This window comes from Oncorhynchus gorbuscha, linkage group LG05, assembly GCF_021184085.1.
Source record: "Oncorhynchus gorbuscha isolate QuinsamMale2020 ecotype Even-year linkage group LG05, OgorEven_v1.0, whole genome shotgun sequence".
Classification (NCBI taxonomy): domain Eukaryota; kingdom Metazoa; phylum Chordata; class Actinopteri; order Salmoniformes; family Salmonidae; genus Oncorhynchus; species Oncorhynchus gorbuscha.
The window spans coordinates 16,993,710-17,009,663 of record NC_060177.1 but is presented as its reverse complement, the minus strand read 5'-3'; the positions used below and the strand labels follow the sequence as shown (position 1 = coordinate 17,009,663).

Genomic DNA, 15,954 nt, shown 5'->3' with positions numbered 1-15,954 from the left:
TACACTGTGGCTGATCCTGCTCTGCTTCCCAACACGAAACGGTCAGGGAACCATTCCTACTACTCCTTCCTCCTTTGGAGGTTTCCCAGGGGATATAGGTGGGAGTACTGGGCACCTGATCCAATGGATGTCAGATAGGAGATGAGCACAAATTCATGATGGGCTCCCATCACATTATCCGTTGTACAATTAGGATTATACATGCAATCTATTGGCTTTATGGCGCCATAATTGAAATAAAATGTCAAAACGCATGATAGCCTCAGGCCATCTTACCATGGTAATCTGCCTGTAGATGATTTGAATTTAGATTTCCCATTAAGTGTTTATAAGACATTTATATGACATTAGAGCTCTGTTTATTGGTAGTTCACCCAGTCATTTACAGTGTGTGTCATTTCAATCGGAGAGATTGGAGAGTTGGTCAAGATGTAGAGAAACGGCACCACTAAGTGTTGAGTCTGAGCACTACAGAAATCAGGAATGTATAGATACATTTTTTTTCCACCAAAGGTTTTTAAAAGAGTGTTGGTGAATTAGTTCACGGAAGAGAGTTTCACTGAATAAACACATTTTCATTTTGAATGCCAGAGAATTCTTAATAGTAATCAATACTAAATCACTAAAATATATTTATAAAGTCCTTTTTACATAAGCAGATGTCACTAAGTGCTTTTACAGAAACCCTGCCTAAAACACCAAAGAACAAGCAATGCCGATGTAGAAGTCTTGCATACATTTTACATCTGTCAGCGCCATTTGTAAAGTCGATGTGTTATCTTTGTCCATCAGGCGCTGTGTACTCAGGACAGTGAGGGTGTGAGAGTCAGCCCAGGCCAGGACCAGAGACTGGCTGTGGAAGGCCTAACCAGCCCCATCCCCCCCATGCAGTTCCCTGCCTTCCAGTGGACCAGACATTCAGCCACTCCTGGCTCTAGGGAACAGGACATGGGCTCCCTGCGCGTCACCAAGCGCCACAGGAAACTACTGAAAACCAGCCCCGTGGTCTCTAAGAACTCACACAACTCCTCGTCCTCCTCGGGTTCCCCAGACTCTCCTGAGGAGAGCTGGCAGTGGCACAGACTGTCCCACATCCAGGAAGCTCGGCGGAGGCTGATGAAGGAGGTCTGTGCCAAGTACAAGAGCAGCATCTCCAGAACCATCACACCTCACCACGTGTCCCGGATCTATGTGGAGGACAAGTACAAGCTGTTGTACTGCGAGGTGGCTTATTGATGTTCTGATTATTGCATATTGATTATTGGGCTTCTGGATATTGCTGTTATATACTGCTATCTATATTTTTACAACTTCTTGATTATTGGTGTATTTTTGTCATTGTGACTGTGATGCTGGCTGCAATGATTTAACAAACCAATTAATAAAGTATTTTTTAAATCTAATCTTATCTCTTTAGGTGCCCAAGGCGGGCTGCTCCAACTGGAAGAGGATCCTCATGGTGCTGTCTGGCCTGGCGTCGTCCACCCACGAGATCAAACACGACGCTGTCCATTATGGCAACCACCTCAAGAGGCTGGACAGCTTCGACCGCCAGGGCATCACGCAGCGCCTGGAGACTTACACCAAAGTCCTGTTTGTCCGCGAACCCCTGGAGAGGCTGGTGTCCGCCTTCAGGGACAAGTTTGAGAACCCCAACACCTACTATCATCCTGTATTCGGGAAGCCCATCATCTCCAAGTACAGGGTGAACGCCTCCAAGGTGGCCCTCAGGACAGGCAGCGGAGTGACCTTCCAGGAGTTCATGCAGTATCTGTTGGATGTGCACAGGCCTGTGGGCATGGACATTCACTGGGAGCCTACCAGCCAGCTCTGCAGCCCCTGTCTGCTGGACTACAACTTCATCGGCAAGTTTGAGACCATGGAGGAGGAGGCTAATTTCTTACTACGTAGAACTGGTGCCCCGCATAACCTCACCTTCCCCAGTTTTAAAGACAGGAACCCCAAGGCTGAGAGGACTTCAACTCATTTAACCCATCGCTACTTTGCACAGCTCAGCACTTCAGAGAGACAGAGAGCTTATGACTTTTATTACATGGACTACCTTATGTTTAACTACTCCAAACCTTTTAAAGATTTGTATTGATTGTCTCTCTGTTCTCTATTTGAGTCCGCAAATCTCCCCTGGCTTTAAGTGGAGGAGCGCACCATAAAAATGACTTCCTTTTACAAGTATTACTAGAAGATCATCACATGAAAACAATGTCTCGGTCAGGCGTGTCAATGTGGTCCTGTACTATATACCGGTGACTAACTGCAAAACATCAAACTCACAAACAATGTATCACTGCACAGTCAGTGACGTGAAAAGACAGTTCAGACCTATCATTTTTTGCACTTAGTGTAGCAAATTCTTTCAAATTCTCCAAAAACGTATTGACTCAGACTGAGCATTAGTCTGCCACGCTACTGCTGGAGAGTGTGTCTGGACGGTCTTATAGGGGAGCATCCCCCTTAAGTATCCCTAAGTACTACTTTACCACACCATCCCACTACCCTTTAGAATACACATCCTCATCACTGTCATCAAGGCTTTTTCTGACACTAATATTTCAAAACTGTACAAAGGGCATTCAGATGACTATATATATTTTTCTATGTATTTCTATAATGGATATATTCAGTGCTTCTTTGTGGGGATATTAATTTCTGATATAAATGATTGATATTTCAGTAATTATATTGTGAATGTGTGTAGAGAATATCTGGCTATATTTAGGCCCCCTGTACATCAGACCCTGTAAAACACATGTCAAACTCATTCCATGGAGGGCCAAGTGTCTGCAGGTTTTTGCTCCTCCCTTGTTTCTTGACTGATCAATGAAGGTCATTGGTTAGTTAGGAACTCTCCTCACCTGGTTGTCTAGGTCTTAGTTCAACACAAATATGAAGGAAATAACAAAAACCAGCGTACAGTCGACCCTCCATGGAATGAGTTTGACACCCCTGTTGTAAAACATGCTGGTTAACACATGGACACGTAGAAATTCCACTCCAATCTTTCCCTAATTACCCAATAAGCCATTGCAGTGAAATATCACTGCAGTGTTAGAGAGAACAGAACACTGACACCATCTCTTATACTGACACTGACAAAGTCACAAGGCAGCTTATCCTACCCAACTCTGCCTCTGTGTGTGTGTGTGTGTGTGTGTGTGTGTGTGTGTGTGTGTGTGTGTGTGTGTGTGTGTGTGTGTGTGTGTGTGTGTGTGTGTGTGTGTGTGTGTGTGTGTGTGTGTGTGTGTGTGTGTGTGTGTGTGTGTGTGTGTGTGTGTGTGTGTGTGTGTGTGTGTGTGTGTGTGTGTGTGTGTGTGTGTGTGACAGAGAGTGAGACGTGTGTGAGAGAGAACAACTGGAGCTGCTGCTCTGATCTCTTTTCATGGCTCTGAGGGGGAGTAAGCCCTGGCCCACAGCCCAGACACACTCAGACCTGCTACCGTAGGTCCCTCACAAGACAGACAACTGTGAGGACAGCTTTACGATGAGATCTCTCAACAGGGTAACAACTTACACAACCCATAATAACACATCATCTACTGTCCCACAAACTGTACAGGCAATGGGTTGTAGGATCTGTGTGAGAAAGCTAGTGTTCAGAGAAGCCAGCAATTGGAGCAGTATTTCAAAATATCCTCTTTTACCTCCTATGATCAACAGTGATTTATAGCTCCACAGTAGAGTACCACAGCTATTCTGAACAATTGAAAGGCAGGGACTTGGGGCCAATCAAACACAGTTTCCTGGATAAGTCAGAAACATGATTCTTCCCTGGCTGCTAGAACGCTGGGTTGGTTGGCTTTGTGAAATCCGTCTGTAACAGAAAGAAACTCACTTGCACATGTTGTTGTGTTGTGACGTGTATACAGGTCATGTTATCAACTTGTCCCTGAAACCAGGTTGCTGTTTTTAACTGAAGAGGCCTCTAATAAGTAAGTAGAATGTTCCTCATATTCAATTGTGTTCTACTCTGCAGCTCTAGTTAGAATGAATACCCCAGACAAGCCGGGGGGGGGGGCTAAAAGGATACACCACAGGGGGAGGTGCCTTTCTCTATGTGACCAATTACAAAGAAATGCACATTATTTGAGTTATATATAGACCCTATATTGAGATTTTTATATATTTTTTAAGAAGATACAGAAAGAGATTACATATTTATAATGGCAAATATTATAGCATTATGTCAATGTAGTGTGTTGGCTTTTGCAGTTCCAAAATCTATATGTTGTTTAGATGGTGGTCTGATTCTATGTAGTTAGCCAGACTCCGGTCCAAAGCTAAATAGCATAATATAGGTGTTACTTTAACCTACGAAATGCTCCCTCACTCACCAACCCTGTTCTATGGGGTTTCTTGGAAATGTAAGTATGTGGGTCTATGGGTACAACACAGATATATCAAAACTATTTACGGTAACAAGTGAATGTATAACTGTTTTATCGTTGGTGCAAACGTGTATAAATACCTGTACATGGTCTGGAACCCTTTGCCTTATTTTACACTGCCAATCAAAAGGTGTATTTCAGGAAGACATTCTGCGGGTGGTTGGTTTCTGTCTGCTGAGTGTCTACTAATAAACTGTCTTTAGCATTTTCACAATGCTGCTTCTATTTCATGCTTAACACTCTCAACAAACCATTAAAATGTTTTCGTCTCCAACAGTTTCCGCATGTGGAAACAGTCAATAAGACACTTTTTCAAGTAAGAAGACGCACTCAAACCAAAGTTGTGCACCCCTGGTTTACACATACTCTTTATTTTGTCTTTCCAAAATATACCTATTCCAACATCCATTGGAAGTATACTCAATTCATAGGCGAGGCAACAACGCCTAGATTCTCTTTCCCAGTTCACAAGAAATGTTATATTGAAGGAGTAGGTATATGGTATTGTGAATGTAATCAGGGCCGGACTACTGCATTTGGGGCCCTTGGGCCATCAACTTCCTTTTTTTGCAGTTTTACAAATTCTAGCATGGGGCTGAGAGAAAATGTTCCGTCTCAAAGCAAATTTCAATCTATTCTACACATTTTGCCATGAGGCTAAGATATAATTTCCCTGTTTTAAAGCTAATTTCCTACAATTCTACACATTTAGCTTTGTTTTTTAGTGAAGCCGAGTGGTGGATGAACATGTCAACTCAAATTGATCAATATGTAGAGTAGAGAGAATTTGAATAAACGCTGTAGGCTGATTTCCAAAGCAGCCTTCTGTATTAGTCATGAGAACAGTCAGGAAGTTTTAAATTCTGTTTAAATCCATTCAGAAAACAAAGGCCATCCATCTACCTCATTAGTGGGAGAAATCTCTTGACATGCAGTGGAGAGAACTTCTATGTTCTTTCAGCTCCAGGCTACAGAAAACAAGGAATACAAGAAGTCTGCTGGAAGTGAAAAAAAGAGACATCTTCTCAACTCATAAACATTGTGCTGTGTTAGATATAAAAAATAATAATGATTTGAATTTCAATAATACTTCTATTTTCTACTAATGTCAATTAAGCCCACGGCTAAACATTCTAATTCTGCCTGTGAGGCAAACATTAGCATGGCTGAAGAAAATTGTGGCAATGTTCCTGCTGTGAAGAAATAACACAGCTCTCTGTTGGTGAGCAGAAACACTTTTGCACGCACCCATACACACACCCACAAATGTGCTCGCGCACACACACACACACACACACACACACACACACACACACACACACACACACACACACACACACACATAAATGATTGACACCGTGATGGCATGACAACCTGAATCAGATCAACGGGTTGGCCCACTCACCCATTCATTACCATAACAAATTTGCTGCTTTGCTTTCACTTCTCAATTCAGCGGGTTGCATTCAAGAGACATCTATCTCAATAATATTTCATCAAAGGTTGATGATGTGGGTGAGCTCATCTGATTCATATGCATGCCAGAGTCATTTTCTCACTTTCACATGAATTTCTTGTTTGTTTTGACAATGTGCTGGAACACACCCAAGACGCGCCCTCTGCATTGAACTATTTGGGAGGAAAGCTCATTAAACTGATTTGCTAGGGGTCTATTAATAACTGTTTGATTCCAAGCAAAACTAAACATAAGCCATGTTTAGCTTTTTCTATTGAAAATCCACAGAATACATCCTTATTGAGGACATATCCTTAAACACTCGGCTTTAAGACGTCATCTCATTTGGTTAACCGGCTCATCCACCAACAAGCTGTTGAGCCTGGATACAGGCCTGGTTCAGCATTTGGCAGGATGGCAAGGCTGTGTCTGGCCAATGTCTGAATAGATATTTATTCCAAGGTTAAAATCTTTGGTAACACTTTAGTTGAAGGGCACCTACAGAAGGACGTCATAACATATTCAAAAGCCACACATAAACACTTTCATGACAAGTACATAAGCATTTCTGAAATGAATCTGTGTAATTGTATGTTAATTCCTATTTCACATACATCAACGCCACATTATTACACTCTTCCCTGTTATTGGACAAATCCAACATGAACACAAGGTGGCAGCACATGATCTGAAACAAATGGCATGACGTGGAAATTCTATTGAACAAGGAAATATTGCATACTGGACAGTAATGTCCAGTGCTTCAATAGAATGTGATGTAACCACAGTGTGAGTTCATACACATGCAATGTATAATAAATTGCCACTTCTTCAAGCATATCATTCAAAAGTTGTCACGGCTGTTGTCAGAGCTCAGATTTAAAAGGAAAACTTCCATAAAATTGGCTGCAACACTTTTAATTAAGCTATATGCTGCCATTGACATGAATTATGCAACAGATTTAATGAACTTGTATCAATACACACAGGATCTATAATTAAGCTGGTCACGCAAGCTGGTGGGTGGGCAAAGAGTCGTTCTCTAACCTTCAGGCTATAGCTTCTACAGAGGCGATAAAGCTTCTTTGGATCGTTGCAACATTTGGGTGATAAAAAGATACTCCTGTGTGTCTGTTACTATCTAAGGAACAGAAGTATTCCCCTAATGAAGACATTATGCAGATGTTTTTCCATGTGAAAGTACATTTAGGCTGTGTGGAACATCTGTGCAGTGATGAGGATGGACAGGAGTAAGTATTTTCTGATGAGACGGTTTAGAGAGGGAGAGGAGTGGGGAGGAGAGACAGGGAAAGGACAAAGATAATATATTGACACTTGGTAGACAGAGTGAACAGTTAGTACAAGTTCAGTACAGGTAGCTGACAAAATTAATTAAGGAAACACTTAAGTAAATGAGGGATGCAAAGTACATTGAATGCAGGTGCTTCCACACAGGCGTGAGTTAATTAAGTTAATGATGCTTAGGGTCATGTATAAAAATTCTGGGCAGGCCATAATTTTGGCTGCCATGGCTATGGCCCCGTAGGATCAGCAGGCATATGATGACAATGCCCCATCCACAGAGTGGACACTGAATGGTTTGATGGGCATGAAAACGATGTAAACCGTATGCCATGGGGGTTTCCGTCACCAGATCTCAACCCAATTGAACACTTATGGGAGATTCTGGAGTGATGCCTGAGGAGGCATTTTCAACCACCATCAACAAAACACCAAATTATGGAATTTCTCATGGAAGAATGGTGTTGCGTCCCTCCAATAGAGTTCCAGACACTTGTAGAATCTATGTCAAGGTGCATTGAAGCTGTTCTGGCTCGTGGTGTCCCAACACCCTATTAAGACACTTTATGTTGGTGTTTCCTTTATTTTGACAAACACATGTATCTCGTTCTATATATCTTACAGACATACACTAGGATTGGCTCATATAACCACTAGTCCTTGGTTGTAATTCATACATTACATTAACAACCCTTCAGATAATAAAGCCATGCTTAGTGATGCTTGTCACATTGATGATGAAAAAATTGTGTCTCCTTTTTGTCTCATGAAACTAAATCCTATTTCATGCATGTATGTATTTGAATGTCTATTTCAAATATCAAATGATGCTTATGAGGGTAGAATTAATAGAACTACTCAGACAGGATTGCCCTAGTCTATAGGTGGAGAGGTTGGCTAGCTTCTGTAAAGAATAAGTCTATGGTGTATAATGTTCCCCATTCGACACCTCCTCACCTCCAGGCACAGCTAACAAACAGGTACAGATATAGAATCTTAATTTGAGTCAGTTTGCTACAGCAGGAAAATAATCCATTAATTAACAGGAAATGTGAATTATTATGTGGATTTTAATTAAGGGACATTTCTTTGGGGGGGGGGTTGATACATTTGTAGGGGATGATACATTTGTAGGGGATGATACATTTTTAAATTGAAATTACAATCTTTAGAAGTCTTTTTAAGTTAGTGCAAGAAAAGTCTCAATAACAATTTCTGATAAAAATGAAGATCCGACATCTGTAGGTATCCTATAGCACAATGCAGAAATCAGCAGGGTTCCTTTACCAATTGAAAAAAAGTCTCCCTAGATTTTAATCATCACAGATCAGAGTTGTCTTATGTCTTCTAAAGTACCTACAGCACACTAACAAGGTTGAAATACTTTGTTTTACTCAGGCTATTTTTCTTGCCTGTGGCTCACAGCATCATTATCTCACACACCTAAAAAGCCCTGCATCTATTTCCCTCTATGCCTTCCCCTACTGCTCCTTTCAAGGAGAGAGAGACATACCGAGCAGAGCATTCAGTAAATCATTTCCATTCTCTGACACCTTCCTTCCTAGCTGTCTATCTCCCCCATCAAGTAGAATGAGGGATGAGAGTGACAGAAGAGACACCCAGCCCTGAACAAGTGAATGACTGCTGACAGAGAGAGGATGGGAAAGAGAGGAGGAAGAGTGAGGGGCCCGCATCGCACTGCCTGATGGGATAGAATCGCACGCGGAAGCAACAAACTACCTGGGACTATCAGTTATAGTGACAGGGCAGTCAGTGGCGTTCTATTAGCAGGCCGGGGGATAGGCCCAGAGCAGAGCCCGTCCCGCCCAGGATGGATGGGCCTTTCTGGTGGGACTAAATTAATACTGGGGAGTCTAGTCTAGTGAATTGTTTTTGGAACAATGTCCTCCTGAGGAGCTAATCAGACAGGAGTTACCAGAGAGTGCCTGTGGGGTTAGGGCTCTGTGTATCAGGGCTGCCTGGGAGAGAGATAGCAGGTGCACCACCACAGAAACAGGAACCCATTCCAGGGCAGGAGATAGGAGCTGTTGTCTCGTCCCTCTTGTTCGCGATGGTATAGTCTTAGACCACTATATATAGACTCTTTACAATATAGAATAACTAAATGTTTTTGATGTATTCATGAATGGCAATTAAAGGCTGGTAGTTTTTCAGGTTGTAAACTTAGATAGTAAACTGATACACCACAAGTAACTTATTGACGTATCTGAGGATCCTTATAGAAGTATTCACATTTCAAATGTGCCTCAAAATGATGTGGTTCGGTTTCTGTGAAACTGAAGATAAAAAACATATTCCCTTTAATACCCACTATCAAAGTCCAGTCCACTGGCTACTGAAACCTCTGCTATTCTAATATGAACTCACAGAAGTAGAATAACTTGATGTATTTCTGAGTTGGGACCTGACAGGATGAGGTCAGGGATAAAACAGAGTTGATAACAGCACTGAGACCGTACATTACTGGGTCATTAAGATGTGTAAGTGAACACACTGTATGGTTGTTCTCAATGGAAACCCGGCGTAACTAGTGGCGACTTAATGTGTTACTGAAAGACATCTATGACCACAGGGCGGGGAAGAGAGTGAATGTGCCCCGGCCTGGCTAGCGTTCCTTTCAGCCTGACATCAGGCCAGTGTGGCACAGTGGAGAGGCTTGCCTTGCTGCCCTGAGAGAGAAGAGTGCCTCTGGCCAAGTGTCTGTATCACTGCAAACACATTCACAGTGTGATTCACTGCTCAAAGGAGACACATCACAGACTCACAGGCCCATGAAAACACATACCATATTCTATTGTAACTGAGGTTTACTGTAGTGTTGGGAATGCTACTGATGGTTTTGGAGCAGCCATTGTCTTTGTTTACCAAAATTGATATTGAGGATTTCCTAATGATAATATCTTGCTCCTTGTAACAAAAACAAACTCCAACACTATGATGATATACAGTAGTACTATATAATATTCTATATGAGGATGAAATAAAAACATGATGATTTGTTGCAAGTTCAGTGAGCAAAACGTTTTTTTCCATGTGAAGTTGGTGGGATTGCATGTTGTGACCATTAAATGTCATCAGCTAGCAGCTCTAGTCCCTATCAGCCAGCTTGCTGCACAGCACAGAGCTCTCTCCCCTCTCGCCTCAGGCAACGGCCACACTCGCACCCTTCCCCCCTCCTGTGTCTGTCTGTCTGTCTGTCTCTCTCTCTCTCTCTCTCTCTCTCTCTCTCTCTCTCTCTCTCTCTCTCTCTCTCTCTCACCAGGCCCCAGAGACCCCCCCCCCCCCCCACTGCCCCGGGGCCCTGGGCTCCCACAGTGTCAGGGAGGCCTGAGTGTTGACAAAGCAGCTGGCCTTCAGAAGACACATCAAACCCAGGCCCTGGTTGCGTTTAGGGGCTGAACACTCAACAAAAGGACTCCAAGTTTCAGTCCTAGGCCATTACTAGCCCCAACAACAGAACTACACACCCACAGACAGAGAGAAAGCAGAAAGGCGCTCAAGGGGACATAATATATTATATTCCCTGTTAGAAACAGGATCCCTGACTGCAGAATGAACTCAAAACACGTCCCATACATTGTGAATATTCAGAAGATGGCAGTGGAGTGATGGATTATCATAAATGTAAAGTATAAATCGAGGTTAGGGGGTTGGTGTCATTTTAACACATGCATCCTAATGACAATTCTGGGTCCCCCTAATGCTGATTTTCTCCCCCTAGGCAACATTAACCGGGCACCTTGCATGGGATGTATATTAGACATGAGTGGAAGCATCACTCTTCACGTTGTTACTGTAAATAAAATGGTAGACACCAGCCAGTAACAAAGGAAAGTGTATTTGTTTTATATTGGTCCCTTTATCTTCTAAAAAATGATTGATCATGTCCCACAATTAGGAATAGTTCTCTTAGAAGAGGAGAATATTTTTACTCTATTAGTAGTAGTATACAGTGCATTCGGAAAGTATTCAGACCCCTTCACTTTTTTCACTCTTTGTTACATTACAGCCTTAACTAACATGGATTAAATGTTTTTTCTCCACACCGTACCCCATAATGACAAAGCAAAAACATATTTGTAGAAAATTATGCACATGTAAAATGTCTTCTCTTTTTAAATACCTTATTTAAGTATTCAGACCCTTTGATATGAAACTCAGAATTGAGCTCAGGTGCATCCTGTTTCCAATGATCATCCTTGAGATGTTTCTACAATTTGATTGGTGTCGCCTGTGGTAAAATAAATTGATTGGACATGATATGGAAAGGCACACACCTGTCTATATGAAGTCTCACAGTTGACAGTGCATGTCAGAGCAAACACCAAGCCATGAGGTTGAAGGAATTGTCAGTAGAGTTCAGAGACAGGATTGTGTCGAGTCAGAGATCTGGGGAAGGGTACCAAAACATTTCTGCAGCACTGAAGGTCCCCAAGAAAACAGTGGCCTCCAACACTCTTAAATGGAAGAAGTTCGGAACAACCTAGACTCTTCCTAGAGCTGGCCGCCCGGCCAAACTGAGCAATCGTGGAAAAAGAGCCTTGGTCAGGGAGGTGACCAAGAACCCAATGGTCACTCTAACAGAGTTCCAGAGTTCCTCTATGGAGATGGGAGAACCTTCCAGAAGGACAACCATGTCTGCAGCACTCCACCAATCAGGCCATTGTGGTAGAGTGGCCAGACGGAAGCCACTCCTCAGTAAAAAGCACATGGAGTTTGCCAAAAGGCACCTAAAGGACTCTCAGACCATGACAAACCAGATTCTCTAGTCTTATGAAACCAAGATTGAACTCTTTAGCCTGAATGCAAAAAGTCACGTCTGGAGGAAACTTTGCACCATCCCTATGGTGAAGCATGTTGTTGGCAGCATAATGCAGTGGGGATGTTTTCAGCGGCAGGGACTGGGAGACTAGTCAGGATCTAGGGAAAGATGAACAGTGCAATGTACAGAGAGATTCTTGATGAAAACATGCTCCAGAGCACTCAGGACCTTAGACTGGGGCGAAGTTTAACCTTCCAATAGGACAACGACCCTAAGCACACAGCCAAGACAATGAAGAATTGGCTTTGGGACAAGTCTCTGAATGTCTTTGAGTGGCCTAGCCAGAGACCGGACTTGATCTCAATCAAACATCTCTGGAGAGACCTGAAAATAGCTATGCAGAAACGCTCCCAATCCAACCTAACAGAGCTTGAGAGGATCTGTAGAGAAGTCATGAGGAAGGAAAATTATGTGGATATATTGAAGCAACATCTCAAGACATCAGTTAAAGCTTGGTCGCAAATGGGTCTTCCAAATGGACAATGACCCCAATCATACTTACAAAGTTGTGGCAAAATGGCTTAAAGTAACACAAAGTCAAGGTATTGGAGTGGCCATCACAAAGCCATGACCTCAATCCCATAGAAAATTTGTGGGCAGGACTGAAAAGGTGTGTGCGAGCAAGGAGGCCTACAAACCTGACTCAGTTACACCAGCTCTGTCAGGAGGAATGTGCCAAAATTAACCCAACTTATTGTGGGAAGCTTGTTGAAGGCTACCCAAAACGTTTGACCCAAGTTAAACAATTAAAAGACAATGCTACCAAATACTAATTGAGTGTATGTAAACTTCTGACCCACTGAGAATGTGATGAAAGAAATCAAAGATTGAATGAATAATTCTCTCTACTATTATTCTGACATTTCACATTCTTAAAATAAAGTGGTGATCCTAACTGTCCTAAAACAGGGAATTATTACAAGGATTAAATGTCAGGAATTGTGAAAAACTGAGTTTAAATGTTTTTGGCTAAGGTGTACGTAAACATCCGAATTCAACTGTATGTTTATGCAATATTTCAGTAGTGTTTTTGTTGATAAATTTGCCTAATTTGATTTTTTACAACTTTTTTTGCTTTGTCTTTATGGGCTATTGTGTGTAGATTAGGGTTGCACATTGGGGTATATTCAGAGGTGGAAACTTTCCTTGGGAATTAACGGGATTGACGGGAATATATGGGAATAAACGGAAATACATGCAAATTAATATTAATACCATTTAAATGTAGATGTTTTTTGCATTGGATATATTTACCATAACATATGGAGACAGAAAAATAAACCTTTTACCTTATCATAAGTAAATCCTTCCATTAGAAATAAAAAATACAATTTAGTTACAAATTTAAATGTAATTAAATGAGTTGACTCTTCACATGGTGTCACATCTTCCCTCCCTTGGGGCTTGAGCGCGCCAGGGTGCCCTGCATCACGCACTCCTTTCATCAATTACACACACCTGCCTTCCCTCGTCACACATTTCAGCAATATTGGACTCACCTGGACTCACTCATCATCTATTTATTACCTCCACTATGTTTGTCAGTTCCCCTGCTCTGTTCCCTGCTGATACATTGGGGCGGCAGGGTAGCCTAGTGGTTAGGGTGTTGGACTAGCAACCAAAAGGTTGCAAGTTCAAATCCCCGAGCTGACAAGGTACAAATCTGTCCTTCTGCCCCTGAACGGGTAGTTAACCCACTGTTCCTAGGCTGTCATTGAAAATAAGAATTTGTTCTTAACTGACTTGCCTGGTTAAATAAAGATAAAATTAGCTTGTTTTTGTCTGTATTACTAGTTTGCTGACCCTGTTCCTGTCTCGTTCCATGTCTGTTCATTATTAAATGTTTGACTCCCTGTACCTGCTTTGTTTCTCCAGCTTCAACTCATGTGAGACAATGCATCAGCCATCACACGAAGCATCGGGGAGTACTGGCGTTCCAGTTGGTATGGTGGCATCAGCTCTGGGTCGCCACCGATGGAACCAGGGGTGCCAAGCCAGCTCGTCGGGTTTCCATGCCCTAGCTGGATCGAGAGGTTTCCTTGCCCCGGTTGGCTTGGATGGCGCCCATCCCACGTCAGTTCTTGTTCGCCCTGCCGGTCCTGGAGTTTTTTTGTTTTGTTTTTTGTTTTGTTGTTGTGTCGGGGTGGATTCTGCCGCCGATAGAACTGGGGGTGCCTAAGCCATCCCGTCGGGCTTTTACGCCCTGCCTGGCTCGAGAGGTTTCCATGTCTCGGTTGGCTCGGCGACCTCCCATCCCACGTCACTCTCCACTGGATCATCGGGCTCACTCACTGCAGCAGGATCGACAGGCGTCTTGCCTAATGTCGGATTGGGGGGGGGGGGTACTGTCACGTCTGCTCCCGCTCTTGAGGGTGCCAGGCCGCCCTGCATCATGCACTCCTGCCATCAATTACGCACACCTGCCTTCCCTCGTCACGTGCTTCAGCGATGTTGGACTCACCTTGCCTCACTTATCATTTGTTTATTACCTCCCCTATATTTGTCAGTTTCCATGCTCTGTTCCCTGCGGATGCATTAATTGTTTTGTCTGTATTATGAGTTTGCTGACACTGCTGCTGTCTCGTTCCATGTCCGTTCTTTATTAAATGTTTTACTCCCCATGCCTGCCTTGTCTCTCCAGCATCAACTCATGTGACACATGGGATGATTTCACTGACAAACAAAATAAAGGGAATATTGAATGATCCCCAATGAACCATCGAATCTCCCAAAAACGTTTTCAACAAACATCGGTAAAATGATACATACTTCGGTAAAAGGTATAGAAACTAAAGCTTTGGTTGTCTTCCTCTCAGGCTTCCATGTCTTCTCCCTTGACCTCCTCAATGTCCACCTCTTGAACATCAGACTCATCTTCACCCTCACTTTTTTCACCAATTTTCCAACCCTTGTATTGGTCAGCCTGTTGCATGCTTTGGTGTGTTTGTTCCCAAATAAGGACCAGTTGCGCTCTGAGGCAGCTGATGTTGGTGGGATTTGGAGGATGATGGAGGCAACAGGGGGAAAGAGCCTCATATCCACAAAGTCCCTTCCACCAGGTGGCTGATGATATAAGTTGGCACCACTGCCATATTGCATCTCCATCCCGATGCCCTTGCTTGGAAGTGTACTTTGCCAGACTGCCAAGAACCTTGACCGCATTCAGGCCAAGGTGGCGAGATAAGGTAGTGATGACACCATAGGCCTTGTTGATCTCTGCACCAGACAGGATGCTCTTGCCAGCATACATGGGGTCCGACATGTACGCTGTGGCGTGTATGGGCTTCAGGCAGAAGTCTTTTTGATGTATTTCACAACTGCAGTTCCCGCTGCTCAGAGCAACAGTGAAGTGGGCAGGGCAGTACGGATTTCTTCTCTTACATCTGCAAGCAGAGCCTAAACATCAGACAGGATGGTAATGTATCCCTCAATCTGTGCAATGGCTACTGCAATAGGTTTCAGGAGTTTCAGGATGCTTACCACTCTCTCCCAAAATATATCATCCAGGAGGATCCTCTTGATGGGGCTGTCCTTATCGGCAGACTGTGATATGGCCATTTCTTGGAGAGATTCCTTCCCCTCCAGGAGACTGTCAAACATGATGACAGCACCACCCCAATGGGTGTTGCTGGGCAGCTTCAATGTGGTGCTCTTATTCTTCTCACTTTGCTTGGTGAGGTAGATTTCTGCTATAACTTGATGACCCTTCACATACCTAACCCTTTCCATGGCTCTCTTGTAGAGTGTATCCATTGTTTTCAGTGCCATGATGTCCTTGAGGAGCAGATTCATTGCATGGGCAGCACAGCCACTGGGTGTGATGTGAGGGTAGGACTCCTCCACTTTAGACCAAGCAGCCTTCATGTTCGCAATATTGTCTGTCACCAGTGCAAATACAGTACCTTCTATGGTCCAAGGTCATTGATGACTGCCTTCAGCTCACCTGCAAT

General features: G+C 43.2%; 1 protein-coding gene across 1 annotated transcript in view; it reads left to right on the top strand.

Moving 5' to 3' along the window:
* Nucleotides 1-4,018, top strand: part of LOC124035582 (carbohydrate sulfotransferase 8-like) — a 214,829-nt gene extending 210,811 nt beyond the window's left edge. The window contains exons 4-5 of the mRNA XM_046349083.1: nt 793-1,224; nt 1,418-4,018. Coding sequence (XP_046205039.1) covers nt 793-1,224; nt 1,418-2,104 — 1,119 coding nt within the window. The 3' untranslated portion in view covers nt 2,105-4,018. The remainder of the gene's footprint in view (nt 1-792; nt 1,225-1,417) is intronic.
* Nucleotides 4,019-15,954: the final 11,936 nt, after the last annotated feature.